The sequence below is a fragment of the Lissotriton vulgaris genome, chromosome 2_1, assembly GCF_964263255.1.
Source record: "Lissotriton vulgaris chromosome 2_1, aLisVul1.2, whole genome shotgun sequence".
Lineage (NCBI taxonomy): Eukaryota > Metazoa > Chordata > Amphibia > Caudata > Salamandridae > Lissotriton > Lissotriton vulgaris.
Genome location: NC_141687.1, coordinates 844318532 through 844346267, shown reverse-complemented (window position 1 = coordinate 844346267; position 27736 = coordinate 844318532). Strand labels below are relative to the sequence as shown.

The 27736-nt window shown below is 48.3% G+C and overlaps 1 protein-coding gene across 5 annotated transcripts in view; it reads right to left on the bottom strand.

Annotated features, from left to right (window-relative positions):
* AGAP1 (ArfGAP with GTPase domain, ankyrin repeat and PH domain 1) overlaps positions 1-27736 on the bottom strand; it is a 1113642-nt gene that overhangs the window by 760345 nt on the left and 325561 nt on the right. For 2 of the 5 annotated variants that reach the window (XM_086956293.1, XM_086956295.1), the window contains exon 1: positions 6138-8362. The exons of 2 other annotated variants lie outside the window; for them this stretch is intronic. In XM_086956293.1, the coding sequence (XP_086812419.1) occupies positions 6138-7617 (1480 nt within the window). In that variant the 5' untranslated portion in view covers positions 7618-8362. Of the gene's footprint in view, positions 1-6137; positions 8398-27736 lie in introns of those variants that run through there. One more of the 5 variants, XM_086956294.1, reaches the window with a different exon arrangement.

Here is a 27736-nt window from a genome sequence, read left to right as displayed (position 1 = left end):
TGTGACATTCCCTGCAATCAGTCATATCACAGAAAAGCGAAGAATCCCGCCCGACTCACACACACAATAGCAAGGACTCTCGGCAGAGAGTTCAAGCTATACATCTGGCGACGCAGAAGTGGATATCGCCTAGGAAAGTCCTCACTTTGCTTCACATCTTTCAAGCCTGTTCCAAAGTAAAGCAGCTTCATGCTTACTGGCAGTTTTTCATTATTTAGGCAAGAAGCCAGTTAAAACACTGACACGTGGTAGACTCCTGTTCACATCACATCATAGCACAGATCAGGGACATGCTGCAACTTGACGTAGCACCTGCCACAATGAAACTTCCTGCCTTTTTAAGAAATACCCCTCTCCAAAAAGAAAACATCATCGAGTTTACTTCAAATTCCCTGGAAAAAGGTCCAAGAAGGGAATTTTTAATATGTACAGGGAATAGTTTGTGATTGATCTTTCATTCTAATATTCTCCCCGAGGACATTAAAACCGATAATTTCATGGGGGGAAACTATTTTTTCTGCATCATTGAGGTATTTATTAAAATGAAATGAAATGCAAACCCTGTAGCGACATTCCTAGTGTGTGAGTACTCCACAGGAGCAATCGGCTATCCTCTGGTGAGTGAAGAGCGGGGCACTCCCAATGCACGTGGAGAAACGCGGCATCACCCATGAAAATGCCCCACAGAAGAGATTTGACTTCCTTGTTACGAAGACAAGAGGCATCCTCGAATGTACACATTTTGTGGAAACAATGGGGTATTCCCCTCGTCAGTAGAGTGAATCTCCTCTTAAGTAAAGAGAGGCGATCTTCGACATTGCAAAGCGCGAAGCTCGAGGAGCGCCCCATTAGGGCCCGACCTCCCGGCTTCTCTCCATGCCCTTGGTAGAGTAGGCGGCCGGGCTAGCCCTATGGGCGACCGGCCGGGAATCACTTCCGGGTCACTGATGACGCACGTCCGGTGCGGGAGAGGGCGGAGAGTTGGGCCTATTTAGGCTGGGAGATGTGGTCCCAGTCTCTTTCCTCGCCTGCATCGGAGGGACAGACCCTGGACTGCGCCCCCTCACGTTACCAACTCCCACCCACCCGTCCCTTAGATCAGTAGTTAGAGGGGGGCGTGTTGAGCGCAGGGAGGCCTTAGAACATTGACATGGATTTACAGAGTGAACTGGAGTCCTCCTTGGGTACTCCCTATGTCAGCACTGAGGGGAGAAACGGTAAGCTCTCCGCAGGGAGAACGAGACCACCGGCTGGGGAGGAAAGGGCGCCAAGTTACGAGCCTCCTGGGATCGTGGGCAGCCTGGTGGTCGAGGGGTGGGCCACGGACAAGGACCAGAGGGCAGGGGCCCATCACTCAAGGACGCAGGTGGGTTGCACCTTGCATGGGGTGCTCCGACTTGGAGATGCGAGCCAGAGGGCCCCTTAGTGCTGGGGGAAAAGTAACTAGTATAATAGAAAACGTTTAATGTTAATATTAAAACTTTATTATTTATTTTATCAATTTTAATATGTATTTAGTCATGTTTATGAATGTTGACAATTAAACATGGCCGTTTTACACCAGCTTTCTCTCCGATGTATGATTTTGATTGTGGGATGTATCCTCTGACTTGGCGGGCGGGGCAGGGGAGCATGCTGGGGGGACCGGGCCCTAAAGTGGAGGAACAAGACATCTGCGATGAAATAGGAGAGATGAGACATTTCACCACTAGAGTGCTACAAAAAAACGAACAGCCACCAAGAAACTAGAGAGAGGAGGACTAACCCCCTCCACCATGCATCATCGTGTGAGAATTCTGGAGGGCTGAGGGATTCTGCAGTGTGAATGTACTCCACAAGATGGAACACATCCTCTGTGTCCAAGAACACCCAACAGACCGGTCGTCCACCGCGGCCTGCACCAGGCCTGCTGGGATGTACGGGTAAAATTAGGCCGCTACCACCACATCACTGCTCAGCACCCAGAAGGATGCTACATGATCACAGAGGAGGACTGTTCATAGACATCTGGAGGGCCTATCTAAAGCTGTATGATTAATCCATTCAGAGGAAACTGCTACAGGCATTAAGATTAATCTAGGGTATAAGACAAGCATTACACAGCTCCTCGACAGTCTCATTTCCCTTGTTTTTCTTACACGCCTTTACAAATGTTAAACCCCCTTTGGATATAAACAATGTTACTCATACGTTTTTGGAGTTACATCTAAGACCAGACAGATATGTAATATTGTCAAATATGTATTATATGCAGTTCATTTGTAATGGCAATTAGTAAAATGATTTATTTATATAGCGCTTCCTACCCCTGAAGAGGCGTTATGGATGTGTAGCGTTTTTACATTTAGCTGGAATGGGTGTACTCTTCCTTATGCATTTTTTCTGAATAAATAAGATTCCAGAAAAAGGATGAGCAGTATGCCAAGGCCACTCTGGACATTCTCTCGAGACTATCAGCAAAAAAGTGCCCTCGTTTTCCACTTGATTCACCCTGGTCAGAGACCGAGCATTACTATCTTTTCTCACAAAGTAAAGGGGTAATTACAAATGGCTCGCACTTGATGCATGGTTTTCTAATTTGTGTCTGTACTCTGGGCTCTCAGTGGTGTCGTCCATAATTGAACCCTAAATTGGACGCTTCAAGGCTCAGGTGCTATAAACATCGATTACAACAAATCACGAGTAAACAATGGGGTCTTCCACGAACCGCGGCCACCTTAGGGCATGAAGGCGTGCTTTGTTGCTGTCAGCCCAACAAAAGCACTGCGCCCAGCCACAGCACTGACCCTGCCACCTTCACAGCGCCAGGGGCGCCCGAGGTGCAAGTTCAGCAGCAGGGCACCCAGGAACACAACACCTGCACAGCCTACACCGCTGCAGTAAGCCGCTCAACACCCATCTCAATAACAATGTGCTGCCAGGTTAACCAAGGCCGTGCAGCACTACAGCAGCAAACCGTCTGCTTTCACAGCACCCCAACCCTACAGTAGAACGCTAGCATCTGTAAGCAAAGGAGAGCAGCTCATCTGTACAAAGGTTTAAATAAAAAACAGAATCAATGCAGGGTCCCAAGAGCACTCCCTAAAGAGAGCTGCTCTGTGCCCCTCAGCCCTGCGAGATGCAGATCGAAGTCAAGGGGCTGCTACATACACAGAACTAAGAGAGGTCAAAGGGGTTATGCGAAGGAGACCGGACGCTTCTTGGAAGAGGACTTAAAGAAACATTTGGGAAATGCACAGAATAAGTAAGTTTCCATTTCCTTATTTTTTTAAGGGGTGCAGGGAATATACTACCAATTATGGCTACAACTAAGTCAAATGAAATCAACTTTATTCGGCCACATTAATATGGACCACAAAAGTTTAAAAAAAACCACAACAAAACACAATAGAACCATACAAATTCATAGGAAATCCTTAAAAGGAAAAACCGGAGTGCGCGTAAAGCGTCATCACCACGTACAATGCTAATCACAACATCACAACATCAAATGTAAAATCCTACAATGGCTTCTGAGCAAAAGAAAGAACTACAAAGCAAGAGTGGTCTTGTGTAGCATGTTACATCTCGCAAATGAATTGAGATCCAAAAGTAAAACGAATTCCATAATTATACTAAAATTATAATTAATAAAGTACATTACAGCAATAACATACCAATGTCTGGGCTACAAGAATACTGTGGCTGAAATGCATCTAAAAGCCAAGACACGCAGAAGGCCCATCACTATGTAGGAGTCTATCCATGCAATGTCCTTGCCTTAAGGACCAGCTTCAAAAAAAGTAAGAGCAGTAGAAACAATCTCCTTAGAACTCAGAAAAGGTGGGAAGTAAAGACGCCTCTGTGCAACGATGCAAGGACTACTTAATAAAGGTTTTGAAACTGAAGACCTGGAATAGGAATAAAAAGCACAAAAAGGATTGCATGTAAAGTGCGGACTTCTGATTACATGGGCAAGGCAGAAGTTCTCACGACCAGTCATTGCACTGGGGAAAAGTAACCAATCTATGAAATAAAGTAAGACGGAACCTGAGCGTAATAAAGTGCTGATAGTGCAGTGCGTCATACATGGTTGTATGTTCCAGAGTGGTTTTTGCAGCATATAACAGGCGACAGAAGAACGTACAAACACCTTTGCCCAACTCTCATCCTCCTAGCATGTAAAGCATGTATCCCTAGGTGCATTTTTGGGGATCGCAGGTAAGGAGCATAATGGGTCTTCAAACAAATCATGTCTATCCATATCTATAATGCCCCACTCAGCCAGGAAATTTAAAGGCCAAGTGACAAGGACAGACAATCCCAGATTAACATTCGGTTTAAGGGGAGGGGCTAGTTAGTCCAGACCCTTTCCTATTGCAGCATTGGTTGTGACCTTAAAATACCTTAAAGGTGTAAGAGCCCTAGCTCCCTGTAGCTGAAAAAAGAGGCGGTGGGTGGGCCAGTAAGAAGCGCAAATTTGTTTTTGGATGCCTGTTGGGGCAATTCCACCTGTGTGCCCCAGACCCCTGCTCCGTAGGTTGCCAGACCAACACACTTTCCACGCTAAATGGCGAACATATAGCCAAGCGACAGTTTTGCCTAATTTAGAGGCGAAGGAAAAGACCGCATTAATACTCGCTAGTTGGATGTTTCTATTTGCCAGGATCCTCTACAATTAAAACTTAACCCAAGGTAATTAAAATTAGCCACATTTTCGACAGGGGTAGAATGGAATGGAACTTGAAAACGGGATACATATACTTCCTGTATCCAGAGGACAGTACAAAAGACTAGGTGGTATTACTCCTCACATCAAGCCCCTCTATGAAGGATGCAAAGGCATTCAAGAGACGCTGCAGCGCAAAGGTGTGCGGCCCATGATGTCAGCATACAATAGAGCTTGTATTAGGGCCTTTCAAATCTGGGGCAAGTCCCAATCCTTAGTACTAGCTCCCTCTCCAAATGATGGATATAGAGGGAGAATAGCAAAGGTGCGAGGAACGCACCCTTGCCTGACACCCATGTGCACCCAAAACGTCACGGTACACTCACCCCCAGCCCAAACCTTACTGCAGCACTTGAGTCAAAGTAGATTTCCCAGATGGTGTTAATACAGAGTCCCAAGAGCACTCCCAAGCAGCCTTTAAAGAGAACTGCTCTGCTTTACACCACTCAGCTCTGCGAGATGCAGATCGAAGTGAAAGGGCTGCTACCGACGTAAGGAACTAAGAGTTCAAATGGATGGGGGCGAGCCTATGCGAAGCAGACCAGGCGTTTCTGCGAAAAGGACTAAAAGAAACATTTTGGAAATTTACAGAATCATTAAGTTTTCGTTTTCTTACTTTTTTGGACTGGGTAAGCTACTAATTATGGTTACAACTATAATTATGGCATAACTACCCTCTTATCTGGGTTGGAAGAAATAAGAGTAGTAGGCGAAGAGATGAGTGGGGACAGTGAACGGGCACAACCGATGCGTGGTGAGACTAGGTCAGAGGTGCGTGGTGGCACAGAACAGAGACACATGGTGAACAGCTAGTGGCGAGGAAGGTGCTATTGGAGGTGAGGGATGAATGACCATAGCCTTGGGTAAGATGTGGTATACAGAGGTTGCTAAGGCATAAACAATATTGTGTAGTGGTGACTAAGGGCGGTAAGAGGCACAATTGTTGCCTCATGCGCATTGTTCATATTCCCCAGCAAGAACCTAAGCCCTGAAGCCTGGAATTTAACACTGTAATGACCAAGGGTCCAGACAGAACAGGACCGTCTTGTTGCCTAAACTTTTGCAGGATTGGAGGAAACCTAATCTTACTGGAACAAACAGAATATCATGGATTTCCATTAAACATACAAAAAAAACAGTATCTATTGGGCCTACATTAACACCTTGGCTGCTAGCAGTTTTCCCGTCCTGTGCTGGAACTCAATATTTTACATGATTCATGACGAGCTCAGCTCGTCATCAGCACAGCTCAACTGTGCATCATGACGAGCTGAGCTCGTCATCAGCATCGAAAGGGTTAAAATGATATTCTAATAAACATATGAAACTGTACAGCAATGCAAGGCTAGTGTAAACAGTGAGCGGCTGAGCTCGACCCTAGTTCTCACAGCCCACCCACTCCCTCGGCCAAACAAGTAAAGTGAGGAACCTTTGAGGGGTATTCCATCGATGCTCTCTGTGCTGGACTCCACGCCACCTCTCTTTAGGCTGCCAATATATCCCTTTGATCTGGAGAAGCTGCTTCGTGGAGACCTGCATCCTGGCCCGGCAAAAGATGTACCATCCTTACGGGTAAATATTCCACTAAAAAACCTTAGGAGTTTGTGTTCCTGAGTATTTGAGCGGGCAGATCCTCCACGGAAGTACCCCTCTCTGCCCTTCTCCAAGTTCTCTGAAAGTTTGTGAAGGTCGCTGTTGTCCAAAGTTCTGTTCTTACTTTTGCTCCTCTCCCAACGTTCCAGGTCAGACAGGGAGTCCGCCTTGTTCAAAACTTCACCCACATCCAAGGTGTTCCGCTTCTCAGTGCTTCCCATATCAGCAGCACAAGGAGGTGGGTCACTTCCAGGACTCCTCAACTCCCCTGGGCCGCCTCCTGCTCGGCTCAAGCAGCTGGAGCTGCTGTGCTGCTTCTCTCTCATCAGTGCCCGGATCCGGTTCAATTCTCCATTCCAGTGCCTAAAGCTGAAGCTTCTCCGGATAAGGCTGGGGTGTGCCTTCTCAGCTTGCCAGGGGCTGGGGCCAATATGGCTCTTCCAGTCTTCTGCAGCCCCCACAGGTGATCTTGAGCCAGACGTGGAGTCAGAGGCCAACCTAAGGTCTTCACTCCTACCAAACTCCCGGCATATGTGAGCAGAGGTGGACCTCTTCCTGAAACTGTAATCTGTGGGCCCGGAGAGGGCTTCCTGAGAAGAATCTAGGTAGTCATCATGGGATGAAGAGTCCTCTTCTTTAAGAGGCTCAGAGGCCAGTCCTGCTAGACCTTCATGGAATGCATGAGGCCCGTCTCCACAGGTTCCTGGTATCGCTTGTGTTTTTGCAACGCCGTGTGTCTTATCCACTGAAATGCAACCACTGTCACCTGAAACCACACTCCCAATAGCAGTTTTGCTCTCCGTGCCCTCGGTCCTGCTGGCATCGTCCTCATTGCCCCAAAAACTCTCTTCGTTTCTCCTGGTGTCTAGGCCCACACTGACCGAGGCCACCATGCTCACTGGCCGGTTGATACTGGGGGCAGCAGGGCAGCTCTCCCTCCACTTGGACTGGTCTTCTAGCTTCTGACAGACACCCTGCTCCTTGAACCGGAAGGAAAGATCCAGGGGGAAGTGGTGCGTTTTCCTGGAGACCTTGAGCCGGCCAAGTTCCAGCTGACCAGTGCTGCGCGTCCTAAAGTTCCTGAAGCCAGTCTGAGTAGGAAAGATATCGAGGCCTTCGTCGTCGCCCTGCTCTTCGAGGAGAGCAGTACGGACGTCAGTAGGGTACACATGGCTGCCAGAGAGGCCCGGCCTGGGGGCATCTCCCAGTACCTCCTTCTTAACCATGGTCACAGAGATGCGGTAGACGGTCTTTCTCTGGGGGGTCCCCCTCTCCATCATCCTGTCGGGGTAGGATTCGCTGTCCAGAAGGTGCATTCTCCAGCAGGTAGGTGGGAGCACCAAGATAGCCTTCCTTTGGGGGAACGGGGACAGTGGCTCAGAAGTACTTTGATGGAAGCTAACCTTTCATAATCCACATCTCCTCACAGAGGCCCCGGAGACCCCCATGTTTGCCTCTGAAAAGGGCCCCTGGACATACCGAGGACCCCCGAGATCCCGAGCCTCTTCCATCAACTGGACACCGACAGATGTTCTGACTCTCACATGCAGAGGGCCTCGATTCCAGGCAAGCCTCTTCCATCCAGTGACGTTTGGAGATTCATCTAAAGGCGATGGATGCGACAATGTCCAAGAGGCAAGCAGACAGACAGACAGCCTTTTAACCGGAGCAAAGAGCGGCGGCGAAGGGAAGCAGCCCCCGCTGCTCTTAGCTGGTCGGGGTAGGATAGCAGAGCGCGGGCGGTCTTTGCAGGGGGCGCTCTCCTGCACCCCGCTTGCGCTGGGTCCCTGTAGGTCTGCCGACACCCAGGAGCTCCTGCACAGAAGAGGGGCCGGGGGCCTCAGTTGGTGTGGCCTTGGGTGCTCCGGCGTGCAGTGTCCCGGGGGTCCATCGTGGGAGGCAGCCGGGCGCTGCTCTCCGCATCTGGAGGTACCTTCAGGCTGCGGGGCTCCGGGGGGCTCGGTCCCCACTGCCAGGCTCGGGGCAGCGGGCTGCTCTCCAGGGCTGCTGCGGATCGGGAGAGCCGAGCTCCGGGCAGCTGGATCCACCTCTCCCCGAGCAATCAGTGATCGGAGCGGAGAGTCCCCCAGCACGGAAGAGGGGAGGGGGCAGGAGAGCCAAGCAAAGCCCGGAGTGGCTGGCGGAATGGAGGCGAGGTGGGGAGGAGTGTCTGAGCGCCGTGCAATCAGACATCACAGGGAGCTCTCGGCAAACCCCGGCCTGGGAGGCGGAGGCGCGCGGCTGTCACTGCGAAGGACGGTCTGTGGGACACAATAAGGCTTCCCTCGCATTGCCAGCGCGTGGATGGACACGGCATTCATTGCAGCCGCCGAGTGCCTTAAAGTGCCGATATAGTGCGGCGACCCCTCGAGGTCGGTAAGTGTCAAACATCGCTATTGCTCCGCCACCGGCTAAGTGGACTATGAGTCTCAGATATAGCGCAAAGGGACCTGCAGAGCAGCTCAACCCTGCCAGCTGACTGAAAAGAAACCGGGAGCCTATCACCCATCACACTGAGGTCCTCGCGCCCGACACGGGATCAAAACTAAGACACTATGCTTCCAACCAAACCCCCTACACAAAGCAGGGTGCTACACTTCAGCGCCACACCAAAGGTGGAGTAAGCGCTATAGGACCTGTGCAACGCAATACTAAACTGGACATGCTGACAGATATTGTGCAGCTTTTTCTGTCGTTCAATTTTGAATCCTTTTTTTTTTTTAATCACTCAGGAGTTTTTGACAGTGAGATCTGCACTGCAAACGACCTCGAGTGGTTCCTATTTGCCGCTTCCTACTTGGTGCAATGGATGAGCGAGTGGGGTATCCCTACACAGGGCTTTAAGTGGGATGAAAAAACTGGGGGGTCTCTCAAAGGGGCGTGGTCAGTGTAATTAGGGGCGTGGCTTTAAATCACTTACGCAAAAAATCTGTGCTTAGCATAGTGTGCCGCCTGACTTGTATTTTGCTGTTTCCGTCATTGCATGCAGATATTTGATACAAGTAACATCATACCTACATTAAGTAAGGGATATTGGCTTTGTCAATGGTTATTACTTGCAGAAGATAAATAAGCTGCAACTATGACTTCTATATAATATTGGCAAAGCTTCCAAATAAATCCCTGGTGACCCTACCACAATGTTGCTGCTCCTGAGTTTCAGAAAGAGAAGGGAAATCCAGAAAGAAAATGACTCTTAAAGGATTTCCCTTCCCCCACAACGCTCCCCTGGCATGACGTCATGCTGTAACTTCTCTACTACTGAGAAGTGAGCAGTGTGAGCAGCGCACATCCATGTGCCTGGTGCGGTCTCGAAACGGGCCTCTATCGGGCTTTGTTTTGAGCCTTGGCACTTTTTCCGGACTGAAGTGACAGCAAACAGCTGTCACTGCAGTCTGGGGAAAAAAACGGACCGCCTGTGTCAGGGCTCAAAACAGAGCCCGATAGAGACCCGTTTCGAGGCCCCCAGAAAAAAACTGCCGGTGCTCAGACCCCTTGAGACCCGGCCCACTTAAAGCCCTGCCCCTACATAAAGTTCGTGGTTTTGTCCGCTCACAAGGTTGGCCTGCCTCTTACTCTAACTCATGGTCACTTACCGCGTACTTCTTCATTACTGGCCGGTGTGTTTTTTAACCCTCCGGCATGTTTTATGTTCAGTGGCTAGCAAAGTTGCTTCTGCTGTTGCGGCCTTCCTCGATTTTCTCTTTGAATTTCAGAACTCTGACCAGTTTAGTTACTTCTGAGAAACGGAAACAGTTTCTGGATTTACAATCCTGCACAGGGATTTCGTGACATAAGTCTAGGTTTTACTGCCACTTTCACTCTAGTGAGCTCTAAGGATTCCCAAACGCTTTTCATATAACCAGACAAAATGGGTTTTCACCCCTGTTCACCACCACACGAATTACTTAGGGCTTAATTACTCCCTGGATTTCAACGGAAAGCTGTGGTGGCAGATCTTGGATCCACTGGAACTACTGGATCCAAGGCTATGGAACACGTTGTAACTGAGCAATCTCAATCCATACTGCGTCAGAAAGGCACAGATCAGTTCTGCTGGTTCTTCAAGTCCTTTTCTCTCCACTGCGATATTGCACCCCTCTTGGTTTTTATCCGTCAGGTGTACGAAATCCCACAGTACACACTGTCCTCTACAAGACCTACAATCAAATTAAAGCAGCATTACTACCCGTTTATCAAATACCAGATGCAGCGCTTCAGCTACGCATTCCTTACCAAGGTTTTTGTTCAGAGCAGGCCACTAGACTTTACTTCAAACACACTAAAGGTGATGGGGATGAATCCTTGCAAAAAGTATACTATTGTATTGTAATTGCATTTATATAGCGCTTACTACCCCTGACGAGGCGTCAAAGCACTTTTTTGGCGGGTAGCACGCTACTCCGGGACTCATAGTGTTGAATTAGTATAGTGAAACATGCAAGTACATTTTAAGTGGTGGATAGGTTAGTCAGTTATTTGGATTTGGAATGATAGCAGAACGATAGAGGAGGAAAAAAAGGTTTGTATTTATATACCGCTTGTTATCCCTGATGGGGTGTTGAAACATGCTAATGAGGAAGCCCATAAAGCCCCAATTGGGGCTTTTCATCCAGGAATAGCTTGGTTCCAGTGGCACAGTGAACAAGGGACCCATGTCTGAGCACATCCCATGGCCACTTAGGGCATTACATCAAACACACAAAAGGTGATGGGAGGAAAGCTTGCAATAAGTCAATAAATCTAACCACTGACAATCACCCCCTGCAGCATTCCTTTGCATCACTCTTTTGCCCACCACGCCACCTCAATTTGGACCCAATCATATGCAAATTTTGTTTTTTGGATTTCATTGGGCTTTACTACCATTGAGCAGAACATGAAGAGGCCACCCTTCCCATCTATTATAGCTAGTGTACTCAGGCGAGCACAGGGGCTGCACGGTTGAAGAGGAGCCCTACCTCTTCCTGTGCAGTAATGTTGAGGGTATCCCTGGATCCATAAAGACTGGGAGCAGCCCCCTCCTCCCTTTAAAGGCTGGTCACCGGATCCCATTGAGCCAAGCAGGCCCGGTTCTAGCAAGGGGGACTGGTGAGCCAAGCCCACCCAAACATGACCTTTGGCCCACCCAATCACAGCAGACGAGGCTACGGAGAAGGCACCTGTAAGTGCCTCCTCAATCTCAACGTCAGAATGTCAAAATTTTCTTTTCACAGTCTTTAAAATTGAAATTGGCTTTGGGGTGAGAGGTGAGTGAGCAAACAAATTAAAAGGGAGAGCTGAGCTCACGGTCTGGCTTGGCTCTTAGAGCCATGCATGAGGCGAGCCCTGAAAATGTTTGCTATGTAAAACATACAACAAACATAAAATATGATAGTGTTTTTAAAAAATGTAAAAAGTGTATTTCTTTAACACATGGAAGCTTTGGCGTTAATATGTCACACTATAGCGCTGCACTAAGAAGCACATGTTAAAAGTGATAGTTTTTCAACATGCACTTAAAGTCAGTTATTCCTGCCCCGTCCTCACACTGGCGACAGGGCTGTTCGTGAACCAACAGGCAAGACAGTTGTCACGCGGACCCTGTATGTGGCCCAGATTATTATAGAGCAACATTAGTCTATTAAATGAAACACAATAGGTGTTGTATAGTTGGTTTTCTGATTCATGTATTTGAAAGTGCTTTTATGCGTAAAAATGAAGAAAAACGAGTTTTGGTGAAATACATTTGCCCAAGCTCACACAATTGAAGTGAGGATGCTAAAATTTATCCAAGGTTTATGTTTTCACTTTGTACAAATCAGCCGCTAAATGGCTATTTATTTGTCTCTCCTTACATTAATGCTTTGCTTTCACCTCGCAGGTTTTTTGCTGTTTTTATATAGTGTGAACGCTACTTGTAGATATTGAAGCGCTTCACTTGAACACCAGTCAGATTATGCAAGGTCACATTAATTTCTTTTAGGCACTTGAGATTTGCCCAGAATCACAGGATGTTGAGCTAATGCCGAGACTCAAACCTAGATTGGTAAGTTCCAATGTTGGAAGCTCTCGCTGTAACACCACATCCTGATGAAATTGAGCTCATCTCATTGTGTCTCAAATTCCAACAGGACCTCAAGCGGGGCCAGAGCCAGGATTCAGGCTCAAGCCCGGATGAAGCTCTCAGGGTTAGTCTTCATAGTACGAAATATCAAGGCTCAGGTGTGGTAACAGGGACCCCCTTAACCTTAAACTGCTATTACAATCTGCTTGAAATCCTGGAGCTGGGGCTAAAGCCTAGTCTGCTGGAAATTATAAGAGCTGGGCTGTTGAGTACAGGCATCAGCTGCTACTCTAAAATAACCCTCTAGATGCTCTGTATGCCGGTTTGGAAGAAGATATGATGTAAATCTTGAACTTACAGAATTGACAAAAATTGGATCCACATTGGCCCACCTCAACAAACCCTTGGCCTATACAGATCAAAATTCCTGGAGCCAAGGACTGTACATGGCAAGGGCTGTACGATACACGCTGGCTACAGAACCTCTGCAGCACTTCTAGCTCTATTCAGTCGAACCCAATTGCTCTTCACGTCTCCCTCAACAAACCACCTTTGCCAAGCTAAAGCTTGCCAAAGAATCGAACATGCCTCCTCTCCCCTGGGAGATTCCTGTGCCGTACCGACCCGGTAAGCAGACCTTCTGAAAGAAATAATACCAGGCTGTAATAAGAGCAAAAGCAAGAGAGAGCAGTCCTGCTGCAAACTGGACAGATTGGTCGGCCTATATTTGGCCACTGATGTCAGTTAGAGCCCTCTTATATGATTATGCCAATGTGATGCTACACAGCTGCTTAGCAAAAATTAAATAACTGAAGGGTATTCCTAGTCCTGTGGAATACTGCACATTTGTTGCAAAACAAAGCCAGATCAGGGCCTCACAATGCGACAAATCTCCGGTATGCTCTACAGAACACCTACACTTGCTCTCTATCTACGCAAGTGTATGCATTAATGCAAATCTCCAACTTTGTGATACTGACGACTTAACAAGTTGGGCAGATATATTACACATCTGAAGATAATAGCAGGCTGATATGAAACCAGGCAACGTCCGTGGGCTGTAAATATCTGCATATCTTGGCGGGTATCACTGTAAAGAAGAGGATGGAAACATATTGGAGTGACAAAAGCGCACAGGTGTATGCTCATTCTGACTCTGGATGTCTTTCAATTTCATGATCTTAGTTTTGCGGTGGACAGGTAAGCCCTTAATCCACCTGACCGTGCGGTCTCTAGTGCTCTAAAAACCCCACACTCGGCTGTTGCTGGGGCAAAGGAACCCCAAAAGGATTCACTGCTTAGTGTCCAGGGGGCATTCGCACTCAAGAATTGTCCGCAGGGGTGAGGTCTGTCACCAAACCAATGTACAATTCAGTAAATACCCTTTAATAGGGACACCCTTTTTCCCCTCACCCTAAATGAGTTGCAATAATGTGAATACTATATGAAAACCCATTTTAGAAAAGGACTGCGTGTTAAAGTAACGGTAATCCTTCAATACACACTAGCAGCCAGGTCTGGCTTCATCCACCTTCCCTTCCCTCCTCCTCGCTATCTCAGGGCTATTCCCAAATCTTGCACCCAAGAATGCTGTGCGATGAGCAGTCTATGAAGGCTCCACAACAGTAGCTGTGGCAGCCAGCACAGTGAGAGCAGCGCAAGCCGTGTTCAGTCCAGCCGCAGAATAACCACGCCCAGTATGCTTGGCTTGTGCCTTTGGAATACACATGTGGCCTATGTTGGGAAGAAGAAAGTTGGCTGGCACAGATGCAGCCAATCTAAATAGTTGTTGCAACATCTTTGAACCTTGCTAAAAACCTTTTGGTAGAGAACTGCGGGCCCATCTGCTACCAATGAGGCTACGAGCTGGAGCTCCAAACCAGAAAGTGCAAAAAGTATAACAGTGTTTGCCTATGCGACAGGTTTGGGTGCTTTAGGACCAGAGCTGCATACTGCCCATTTCCTCAATGATGAGACTGTGTGCAGTCTGTCTTCGCTGAAGTGCTGATGTTGACCTTCCTCTTGATTGGAGGAGTTGTTCAAGAGGAGCGCTCCCTCACAACCAATAGTGACCAGATGAGCGGAACAGATCACCTTGACGACGTTTCAGTGACACCGGAGAAGGTAGCTAAATCACAACAAATGTCCCGTAAGCTCACCCCAGTAGTAGTGATTCTGTCTGGAAAATGTGACTCGCTGCACAACCGAGTGACCTTCTGATTGTGAAGACAGCCCCTACCACCCAACTGCACCATCCCCAAGTAAACACCAGCTTCCATCAGGTACATTTTGTGTATGCTCCGACATTCTCCTACCCCCAGCCCCCATCACTCACCCACCATCCCAGGAGCCTTACCCTTGCCCAGCTCCATGCTTTATAGACCTCCAGCAAATAGCTGGGCACTGCCAGTAGATGTGGAATAATCTAAACCTCACAGGTAGACAGGTGTGCCTAAAGCATGACCCCATTGGAATGTTTCAACCAATACCAGCATTTCCAGAGGTGCAGGCCTGTTCCTAAAAGGAGGTCAACCACAACCCGAGGTTTCATAGACACAGCCCTATAACTAACGGGAGGTGAAGCAAAGCGTCCCAGCACTCCAGGGGCACTGGGGTACTAGCATGTGACTGGCAGATATCTGGCTCATGACTCTACTATCAACTCTGGGGGCAAGCATGAAGAACTAGGAGGCACAGTACAGCTCGACATGCATACAATTAACTGTGCTCAACAGGAACTGGGATAATTAAACATTTAGAAAACTTTGATTTGTTTTGATTAAATCTTTGGATTATTTTTCAAAACAAACGGAGGAGTTAAGACTTTTTGGAGACGCTCAGTAGTGAGTCATCTAGAGGTACATTTTGTCATGGATACCTTTTTTCTATCCATATTAAACAGAGGTAAGGGTGGGGGGTCTCCATACACTTCAATACTAAAGATATTCTGTACTCGTGACACCGGAGATGTGAATGTTGCTGAATACTCAAAAGTTAGCATTGGCCCATTGTGTGCGATGGGAGGTTTTCTGTTGAACCCAACCACATACCTGGAACCATAAAAGGTCAGCAAAATACAGTACAGGATACCGCCCTAACAGGTTTTTTTGGCAATATTTCTTAAAAGATCTGGGCCACAGACTCTAGTCCATCACGCTGTTCTGTATTTTTACTGTACTATAAGTTATGGTGTTTAAATAATACTCCAGACTCTACATTCATTCATAAAGTTGTGCATAATATTTTAGGTCATAAAGCACTTAAACCTTTCCGTAAGCTAGGTTTCAACTGCTGCACCATGCGACTTAGGAGTCCTCCTTTCCATCTCGGACCACACAGCCAGTATTCCAGTCACTGCAGCAGATATGCAGTCTCAGCTCTTGATACTGCAAGGTGTTCCCTACAAGCTTAATAGTTGGGAATCAGTCTAATAATTGCTAAAAACTATGTCTGCCTAGAATTGTACAGTACTCTCCTTTCCAAAGTCAAATGTCACTGAGAGATGTAAATGCACAATAAAAAACCCTCTTAGTCGCCATTCTTGAGCGCTAAATATTGTACAACATTTGTGTGCAACGTTTGGCATATTTTACGTTTTTGTAAATATATATGAATAAAAAATATCTGCTCAATATATCACCAATAGGCGCTAGGGTCTGTGCTACAAAATGTAAATAAATAAAACATTTTACATGCTCAATGTAATACCAATGGGTGCTAGTGGCTGTGCTACCTGTACTTAAATCACACAAGACCACAAACTTCAGATTAACAAATGTGAAGATTATAAAGTGTCCCTCCCACAGCCTACTTGTCACCACACCTCTCCTACGCCCTTTCTATACATCTCACATATAGCTGGCCAGATGTCTGTGGTACTGTTTCCAAATAAAGATTTAACAATCATCAAACTTCTAATCTTTCCAACAAGTAGTCTTTTATTGATAAGCAGGACCAGACGGCCACACACACATTCCCATATTACTTAAATTTTTTTGACAATAATTGTTTTTTGTGGCAAGACAAACACACTGTGCAGTGTTAACCAAGAAGTGTCACACAAAAATAAGACCTACCATTACTGGGGTTGGTTACTCAGCTCACATCCCCCATTCAAGGGGTTGGTTTTGTAACGCAGATCATAGGTCCAATGCCTGCTTTTGGTATGAGTGAGCTGGGCCCCCGCCCAGGGTGCCTACAGTTAGAGTGGTACAAAAGGGGGTGGTGATGGACGGAGCATCTGAACCAATCAGAAAGAACGGTGATGGGTGTGAGTGTTTGATTGGTTCAGATGCTCTGTCCATCACCACCCCTTTTGTACAGTTAGAGGGGAGTACAAGTAACTGACCGCCCGAGTAGCCTTGAATAAAGCATTTATTCGAAACCTCCAGGTTCAGTTCATTACCACTAGGCTGTGTGCAAAATCTAGTTTTCTTTACTTTGCTTAGCCGCCCTTCAATTACCGCTCTCACTTGCTCTAGATGACCGAGGTGAGGGGACAAGGTGTAAATGTGTATTCAGGAGCCGGTCACTGCTCAAAGGTATTCATCCAGTACGTGACCTGTGAGCACAAAAGTGCCCCCCACTAGATCACCAACAGGCCCGGTTGTAACAGGGGGCTGGGTGGGCAAGACCTACCCAAACATGACCTTTGGCCCACCTAGTCATGGCAGAAGAATCCACGGAGAAGGCACTGGTTAAGTGATTCTTCCATCTCAACGTCAGAATGTCAAAATGTGTTTTTTCACTGTCTTGAAAACTGAAATTGGAGGGTGTTTTTTGAGGGAAGAGGTGAGCGAGCAAGCAAATGAACCGGGAGAGCCAAGCTAAGGCTCTGGCTTGGCTCTTAGTTATTGCACAAACCGAGCCCTGAAAATGTTTGCTTTGAAACACATACAACAAACATCACTTCAAATATGATACAGTCTCTTCAAAATTAAAAAAGATGTACTTCTTTAACGCATGGAAGCTTTGACAAACACATCACAATATAGCACTGCACTGAGAAGTACTTATTAAAAGTGATGGTTTCTAAACTTGAGCTTAGAGTCATTCCCGCTCTCACCCTGGTGACAGTGCCATTAGTGAACAAACAGTTAAGACCATTGTCACTGGACCCTGTTTGAGGCCCAGATTATTACAGAGCAACATTAGTCTATTAAATAAAACACAATAGGTTTTTGTATAGTTGGTTTTCTGATTCATGTATTTGAATATGCTTTCATGCGCAAATCTGAAGAAAAACGAGTTTAGGTGAAATAAATTATTTGCCCAAGCTCTCACAATTTAAGTTGGGAAGCTGCAATTTATCCAGGTTTTATGTTTTTACTTTGTACAAATCAGCCACCAAATGGCTGTATATTCATCTCTCCTTTTTATGCTAATGCTTTGTTTTTACATTTTTGAGCAGTTTCTGCTGTTTTTAAATAGTGTGAACTCAACCTGGAGGTACTGAAGCACTTTACATTAACACCAGTTATATTATACAAGGTCACATTCATTTGGTTTAGGCACTGGAGATTTGCCCAGAAATCACAGGATGCAGAGCCAACGCTGAGACTCAAACCTAGCTTGTTCAATTTTAAAGCTGGAAGCTCTCGCCAAGAGTCCACATCCTTGGTAGATTGAGGGTGGCAGGCAGAAGGTACATGAAAGCTTGACTCATTATGGGCTTGAAGATCCAACAGGACCTCAAGCTGAGCCAGAACTAGACTTCAGGCTCAAGCCCAGATCAAACTGAGTGCCAGTCTTCCTGCTGTGAAATGTCATGACTTAGGTGTGGTAACAGGGGTAACTTAAACTACTATTACGATCTGCTTGGAATCCTAGTGCTAAGACCTAGCCTGCTAGAAATTATAGGAGTTGGTTTAAAATCGATAAACTTTAGGTGTACATAAGCGGCGTTCATTTATGTTCACCACAGCATATTGTTAAAGGTAAAATGACTGTCGTGAACATTGCCTGCACCATCGTGCTTAGTGGGTATTTCTATGTGCACTTAAGCTGCAGCCATTTTACACATCACAGCCATTTTGTATTCCGTTAGTCACCTTTGTTTCACCCTGCGCTTACTAGCATCCTTCTGACCAACCTGGTATGTGAGCTGGGGCTATAAACTCTATTGCCACGATGAACATCAACATCGCTTGCTGCCACAAACTCGTTTTTCCTCTCATCTCTGTTTACAGGCAAGACCATGGACACTCTTACACAAACAGGTTCCAAATACCAAACAGACTCTTGCAAATATGGTTTATTGCACTGCGTACAGCAAGACTTGTTTTTGCCAACAATGGGACCTGTTTTTATCAACAGAACAGACTCTTAGATCTGGTCTAGAAGCATTGTGTCAAACCTGTATAAAAGGAAAAGCCAAAAGAGATGCAGTTAGAACACCTCCCTGAGACATCCCGGTGTCTGCAGTTGACGTGGTCTCCTCTCGAGAGTAATAAACCTTTATCTTGCCTTCAAGTTTCCAGCGCCTGCCTAATTACTTTGTTAGAGAATCCAAAGTGAATTAAAGGTGACCCTGCGCCGGGCAGCTTTGGGGGTCTTAGGAGACTCGCTGCTTTTCACAAATTGGCGTCCCAAACGTGGGGTCCATCAGCGACATGTGGGTCTGGGGAGAGAGGTCCTAACGATGGAGTGAACATCTAACGATTGGAGTTAACCTGCCCTGAAAAGACCCTCGTCTGGCTGCCGATCAACTGAACTTCACCGGCTCCGAACGGATCTCTCTCGAGTGACCTGCGGTCCTGACTGGGACCTTAGAGGAGTGCCGCATTGATATTGGAGTGAGAGGACAAACAGGTGCTGGAAGGGGAAGACTAAGAACTGTCCATACGGTCCAGGTAAGGTCGTGATAAAGCGACAAATTGATTGAATAGTTTGATTGAATACTAGTATTCCTTTTTGAGTTATTTGAGACATTCCCTGCTTGCAAACAACAGAGAATAGGAATATTCTCTCTCTTTGCAGACAACGAAGGACAGGTAGTGCAGGCTTTGTGTCTAAAATTGTTTGATTGATATATTCATTTTGACCGGTAAATACGTCATGCCTGTTTTCTCTAGATTGTTTTGTAGTTGTTTTAGACCAGACCGTTTGTTAGAGGTCAGTCAGCCGGCTCTGCCGGAAGGCACCACTAACAAAGACATGTACGTTAAATAAGTGTTGCCTCACCCCCGCAACCTCGAGTCCCCTGCAGTCAGGGTTCGTGCCAGCAGCCCGACCAGCCTCCGGATGATTTTGTTTGAAGCTGTGTCTCATTTGTGCTCATTTGTATTTTCCCTGTGTTTACTTTTGAGATTGTGTTTACTTGGGATTTTTATTGCTTGTATCTCCGCCGGACTCCCTGAGTTTATTTTCTTCTCTTCACGCCTGCCAAGCCAGTTTTCGGCCGCTCCTGCGGCCCCTCCCACCCCAACACAGTCCCCGCTCACGCCTCCATACCTATTCCCGCCACCCCCCCCTACTTAATGGCAACCGCTGTGTGGTTGTGCAGCTGGCGCGGAAGGCGCGCCTAAGGCAAGCCAGTCTGCGCCTGTCTGCGACCCGACCGCAACCAGCCCCAGGAACCCCAGATCTCAGAAGCCCCCTTGCTACAACCCAACCACCCTCCACGCACTCAACCCCGGAAGACGCGCTGACTATGCGAAATCCTCACCAAACACCACCCATGGACAGTTCATGTGCAGATCCTGCCGCAGCTCCTTTACCTCCAACACAGCTACCACTACTGTCGAAGACCCACCTGATGCACGCACCTCCGAAACCCTGACATGCATCCTCCTCAACGTGCGCTTCCTGCACCGACAAGCCGGAGAAATCTGGGACCTCATCGACACCCTCTCGCCCGATGTCGCCTTCTAAACGGAAACCTGGACCAACGCCTCCTCTGGCCCCGCCATCGCCATCCCCAACACCTACAAGATCCTGAGAAAGGACTACCCCCGCCACCTAGGAGGAGGACTCGCCATTGTACACAAGACCCCACTACGACTCTCTACATCCATTCACAAGTGACCCCCCCATTCCAACAATGAGCACCTCAACTTCCAGACTCAGACCAGCCCCAGGACCAGGCTACGCGGCACCCTCATCTACAGACCGCCAGCACCTCGCACCCATCCCGCTACCACCATCGCCGAGCTCGCCGTACCCACGCCATCACCTCCACGGACTACATTCTACTCAGGGACCTGAAATTCCACCTCGACAACAGCAACGACCCCGACACCACCACTCTTCGACAACCTTGCCAACCTCGGACTGAAGCAGATGGTCGACACGCCCACCCACAGAGCTTGACACACCCTCGACCCCATCTTCGCGGGAGGTTCAAACATCTGTTTCAGCCACACCACCCAACCCCTCTGGACGGACCACCACTGTGTCAATTTCACCTTCAACACCACCGCCACACCAAAGCCCGGCCCAAGCCCTCCACCACAGAACTGGAGCATGGTCACAGAGGAACACATCAACACCACCCTCCTCCAAAACCCCCCAAGCGCCATGACCGACACCAACTCCACAGCCATAGAATTTCACTGCTGGATCTCCTGCTGCGCCGACAAGCTCGCACCCCTCTGCAACCCCACCAAACAACGCCTCCCAAAGGCCGCCACATAACTAAAAGAAGCCAGACGCTCCTGCAGATGCCTTGAGAAAACCTGGCGAAACCAGAACACCACAGAAGCACGGAACAACCACAGGAGCGCCCTGAAGGAATACCACCAGCGCATTAGAGAAACCAAACGGACCTTCATAAGAGAAAGTCCAGACCAAAGCGACCAACGCCAAGGAACTGTTCAACGTCATACAGCAGTTCACAAAACCCCCCCAGCGAAGCCACAGACATCACACCTTCCCAGGAACTCTGCGACAAGCTCAGCTCCTACTTCCATTTAAAGATCAAGATCCTCTACGACAACTTTAACGAACAGACGTCGAACCCCACCACCCCCTCCCCACTGCTGCCGATAAGCCACACATCATGACCTGGGATCCCGCCACCGTCAAACATATCACAGCAGCCATGAAGATAACCCACTCAGGAGCCCCAATGGACCCCTGCCCACTGCAAATTTTTCACAGGGCCACCGCCATCGCACCCGAACTAGGACGGACCATCAACACCTCCTTCAGATCCGGCATCTTCCACGACAACTGGAAGCGGAGGAGGTTAAACCCCTCCTCAAGAAACCAACGGCCGACCCAACGGACCTGAAAAACTACCGGCCCATCTCTCCTCCCTTTCGCGGCCAAAGTCACAGAGAGACTCGTAAACACCCAGCTGACCGCCTTTATCGAAGAGAACTCCATCTATAGAGCCACAGCACCGAGACCACCCTCCTCGCCGCTACTGACTACATCCGCATACTACTCGACCAGGGACACACTGCGGCCGTCATCCTCCTGGACCTCTTCGAAGCCTTCGACACCGTTTCACATCACACGCTCGCAGCCAGGCTTTTTGATGCAGGGATTCAAGAAACTGCCCTCGACTGGATCCAATCCTTTCTCTCCGGAGGAACCCAGAGGATCAGACTCTCTCCTTTCCTCTCCGAACCTACCGATATCAACTGCAGAGTACCCCAAAGATCTTCGCTCAGCCCCACGCTCTTCAACATCTACATGGTCCCCCTCGCCGCCATCATCAGACAGCATGGGCTCAGCATTGTATCCTACGTCGACGACACCCAGCTCATCCTCTCATTCACAAAGAAACACAAAGACAGCAGACTCTGCTTTGAGGAAGAAATGAAGAACATGGCAGCCTGGATGAAGGACAGCTGTTTGAAGCTCAGCTCAGAGAAGACCACGGTCCTCATCCTCGGACCCTTCACCGACGCCTGGGACAACACTTGGTGGCCCTCCGCCCTCGGGAATCCACCTACCCCTACAGCCCATGCACAAAACCTCTGCATCATCCACAACTCCTCCCGCTCCATGAATCGCCAGATCAACGCTGTCGCTTCCACTAGCTTCAACTGCCTGTGCATCCTCTGTAAGACTTTTAAATGGACCACCCCCCCCCCCCCCGACTGCAGAAGGACCGTCACCCATGCACTCATAACCAGCAGACTGGACTACAGCAACACCCTATACGGCGGAATCAACAGAACTCTTCTACACAAACTCCAAATCATCCAGAATGCCGCATCCAGACTCGTCCTCGGGATGCCACGCCACAAACACATGACCCAACACCTACGAGACTTCCACTGGCTCCCCGTCGAGAAGAGGGTCACCTTCAAACTCCTCACCCACACCTACAAATCCCTCCACAACATTGGACCCAATTACCTCAACGGGAGAGTATCCTTCCACGCACCCAAGAGGAACTTCCGCTCCGTCGACCTCGCTCTGGCAGAGGTCCCCCGCATCCGCAGAAACATAACAGGCAGGAGAGCCTTCTCCTACATTGCGGCCAAGACCTGGAACGAGCTCCCTATGAACATCAGACGCTCCCCGACCCTGCACACTTTTAGGTAGGACCTCAAGGCATGGCTCTTCGACTCATCCGGAGCTGCACCCATCCCCCCACCCCCAAGCGCCTTGAGACCCTCACGGATGAGTAGCACGCTTTATAAACCCCTGATTGATTGATTGAGGTCAGGAGATGGTCGATGCAAAGGCACACTCACCAATCACAATAAGTATAAAGGTCTAGGGGTTTGCTCTGTAGCTTAGGAAATCATTTTAGCATGTATACAGGGCAGATAACTGGTTCTGCACCCCAAACTGATCTAATGCTTCTGAGATAGATTACCCTACAATAAGGGGATCCTGCACTGGTCTGCTTATTCTGGTGTCTCGCGAGAGACACCTTCCCCCCCCCCCCCCCTTATTTCTTTACCAGGGGCCTCCTCAGTGGCAGTCTAGCTATGATTTTGGGGTGCAGTTGCTGGATACAGGGGGGACCCCTAGTGCTCAGCGCCCATGTGAATCTAGTAACCTATCAGAACCTAGCTTATAAACAAATACTCTAGCCAAAGATTCATAATCACAAACACACACTGAAGACACACTCACAGCTACCCAGCATAGGCTGTTGAAATAGCACAAGGCATGTTGCCCCGCAGTTACTGCCGAGACTCCGAACGTAGCAGCCAAAAGTTAGCTGGAAGAGCACAAAATCTGAACACCCTCCAAGACAGAGCATTCTGAAGGAATGCCCAAGAAACAATTAACACGATGGCGAGGGTATGGTGGTTCTCGATACAATAGCCCTCCCCAGGGAGCACCCCCACAGAGGAAATCTTTACACTGCAAACGGCTGCACTCACTCTGACATAGGCCAGAGATGATTACGCTAAATGCACACCCCTATCCTTCAACTTCAGAGACCCTATCGGGCAAGTCCATTACTCTAGCAGTCCGCCCTAAAGTGCCAAGCACAAAAGAAAAGACCAAACTATGCAACAACAAAAAGCACATAACAGAGCGTGCCTCATGTCAAGCCTGGCAGCTTACGCCCACATAGCCTCAGAATGGCAGAGAAATTGTTATAAACGTGCATTTCACAAATTTCAGAGTATGAAAAAAGTTAATGGGCCTGAAAGCTGTGAGGAGTAGGGCATACAGTGTTCCCAGTTCCTGACAGCTGGACGAGCGGAAACCCTTTAAGCAGAGGAACATATAGTGCCTCTGGGTCGGAAGAGCTGGGGGTGGAGGACTGGAAAGTAAAAAAGCATTTGCAATACAACAGGTCTCGCATTTACGCGAGTTTAAGCTATTGGCATTGTAAATGACAATGCCTTTTATTTATGATTTTGAAGCATAATTAAAACGGATTTTCATTTACAATGCCAACAGCTCAAACTCGCGTAAATACGAGATCTATTGCATTGCAAATGCTTGTTGTATACTTCTTAATGTGGTTTTATTTGGTATGCTAAAGCTGAAGGTGTGAGCAGATCTGCGATGAATGGGGATTGAATTGACATGTACGCAAGTCTGGTAAGTATTGCACGTAAAAAAGAAAAATGCCTTTCAGCTAAATGAAAACTTTGAAACCGATTTACGGACACCACCGAAATGTTAAGCTACAAAAAGCAAGTGCTTTCCAAAATGTAGTTGTCACTTAAAAAACGTACAGACGTATTGCACTATGATTTTTTTTTTAGCTGAACACACGGTGAGATGTTTCAGTGAGAGTCAAAACATGCTATTCAGACACAAGAGAGGCATGGGTCGGTCGTTTTTATTGTTATCAAAAGGAAAAAGTCCTGTTTATTCACTGTCTTGTGGAGGCCTGGTGCGTTCTCAAACAATAAAATATTTCTCACAGGCAGGTTCTTATGCCATGGAGGTGTGACAAGCTTATATAGTACAAATAAAGGGGGTTTTTAAACAAAAAAGCAACTGGGATTGGGGGTGACAACCCTGTGCAGACACCTCGCTGTGGTCTGCAGCCAGGCCAGGTGACAGGGGCTTCTAAGCACTGTGAAAAGGATCAGATGGGAACACAAAAGGACAGAAGCCAGGATCCACCTGGTGAGTGATGACGCCGTGCTGTTCTGCCTTCTGATTGGTGGGTTCCCTCCCAGCCTTGACAGGCTGGGCTCAGGTCACGTTTAGTTCTCATCAGAGCAGTTTTATTTAACGTGAAACCGACCCGAGGGAGCGCTTTACACGAGTACCAGTTACATAACACAGGGACGCATGCATATAGTCAGCAAAGGAAGGTGAAGCGATTTGCCTGGAATCACAGGGTGCTGAGCCGACGCCGGGACTCGAGTTGACTGCCTAGTTCCAAAGTCAGCAGCTCTGTAATGACCCATCCTCTCCTAGCCAATAGCATTGAGGTACTAAGTCTGAGCACAGGCAGCGCTCACAACAGCAAGATGAAAAAATAGCATACGCTTGTTTGTGCACACCTGAACAAAAAAATACCGGGAAACAAAGCGCCCCGAAAAGATCAACACTGTACAGCAGCACAATGAGATAAGTGAAATATTCGTGGCACAGCGAATAGCTACGCACTAAGCGGAGAACAAAGCTCTGAGATATCGCCACACAGATGCCAGTCTCCCTGTGTGTCCAACGCACGCATGCCAAACAACAGACGGGTGGGCAGGCCTTAAGGAGACGGGCGTGCACCAACCCATCTTCCAAAGAAGCCCGACAGAAAGTCAACGACTATAGCTCTCGCAAGCGAGCAGCGCATGCTCTGAAACGCAGGCGAGACCTAAAAAGGACGAATGCGCCCCAATCCAATGATAATTTAGGAAAATGGTTGGTAACAGACTTCCAGGAAGAGACGTGAGTGCTTCCAAAGAAAGCTAAGACACTAAGAGGTTTGGTGACCCAGATAATAAAGGGATGGGTGTCATAACTCCAGGCTGCCCAATGCTAAGAGTCCTCACTATGTTATGCCAATCAAAAACAGATGTATTGCTTGCTGAAGTGACATCTTCGCCCCTAGCCCATGGCCATGGAATAACCCCTGAACCAATACACAGGGGAGCAGCTTTACACGGGGAATACTAGTCACATCGCTGCAGCGCCGGCTATTGTTCTCTTGCTGATTTGCAGCACTCCAGGCTCAAGCCACCCTGATCCGGTTGTGCGGCTCCAGTCCGTGGTTTCCAGCTTGCTGCGCAATGCAAGTTGGAGCTGAGAATACTCCGAGGAGATGGAACCATCTCTTGCTTTCTGTGAGGGGTAAGTGGGAGGGTGGGAGTAAAAGACAGTAGAGTTGACAAGGGATGCACGCCATACAAACGCATGTACGGCACTCGGGCCCCGTTCTCACTCGGGCACGCGCCACCCGGGGACGCACATAGCAACCACGGATCCCCAGGGTGTAGGGGTGCGCGCTGGTCCTGCCCGCACCCAGTGGTAGGCGTCACTCCGGCAAACTGCGCATCACGCTTCGGCTCCTCGTCAGGGTCATTATGAGGCGCTATACAAATATTACACCATAGGAACGCTTCCTACATCCCTTTCTTCGCTATGTGGCTTTTATAGCACTATCAATCCCACACGCTGCGTGCACCCGCAGGTTACCTCACTGTAATTATGTGAACCACATTTCAAAAAGTCGGAATGCGCTCCAATGATCCTCTGCACGCCTCGCAGCCCTGGCCCCGCCCCCACGGGGCGCAGGTGAGCCCCAGAATCCACCTTTTCTGCCGCGGCTGTAAAAGATGGCTCTCCTCCGTGTTTACTAATTCACCTTAACAAAGGTGGGCGCCGGGCCTATTGTTTGCGTTTCAACACTGCCCGCACCGCGCTGAACAAGCACAAATCCTCGGGTCTGCGGCCTGGCGGTTGTATAGGCGGTGGCGACGAGGGTGACCCGGCCCTGGCAGTTGCATAGGTGGTGGCGACGAGGCTGACCCGGCCCTGCCAAGGAGGGCCTCATGGGGAACGGTCATTTATTTTATTTCTTTGTCTTGGGGGTTTTGGGAGGCGTCGGCGTGCTGCGTTTTTTTCAGATACACGCATAATTCAGAGGCGGATTAAAGACGCCTGGGCGGTGTGTGGGGACAAAGGGGCCTCCATCACTGGGCTCGCCTCAGGTAGCGAGGGGGACAGCTGATCCCCACGGACATCTACTCGCAGGCAGAAAGAGGCCCCGACACCTGGGCCCCACCGCCAATTCACTGCCGGAGAGACAGGGAAACGCACAAAAACAATGAGCTATTCCCCGCCAAGCCAACCATGAAAAGAAACCGGGGCTGCATTTTAATTAAGGAGGGACGGGGCTTATCGCCCAATTAAAAATCATATATTTCTGCTGTTACTATGAATATCACTCGCAGGGGAGGCCCGGTGGATGTCTTTAATGAAAACATTTTTGAAGCACAAGCTTCACAGGAAAGGAAGGAATGTTTCCATATTGACAAGCAGCAAGCACGCCTAGATATGAAGCAATGCATTGTAAAACATCTGTGGTATGTCAAAATAGTTCCAACCGGAATGCACCCCCTGAACGCAATCCTAACACAAAGAATTTAACCAATGTCTCTCTTTCACCAGCAAAATTCAAACCCCGCGCTGGGGGGCAAAGAGGGGCTGCATTCAGACCAATACAGTGCGATGTGTATATCACCCACAGTAAAATAAACACATTCTCAGCGCATGGGGAAACGTACAGAATGGAACTTGTTTTCTTGAGAGATGTCGCTACTGAGGAACCGACCTTAACATCTACCCTCGCCACCCACACGGCGCAGGATACCACGGTCACCACTTCAAGCTCCTTATGCTTACCATTAGTCAGGGCCATATGGAATTATGCGACAGGAGTGGACCAAATTATGTGACAGTGTTGACTAGATTATGCAGCAAGAAATGTCGAATTGTGCAGCGTTATGCGACGCATTTTATGACCGTATTCCATCATTTTGTCATTTTCACATGTAACACTGTCT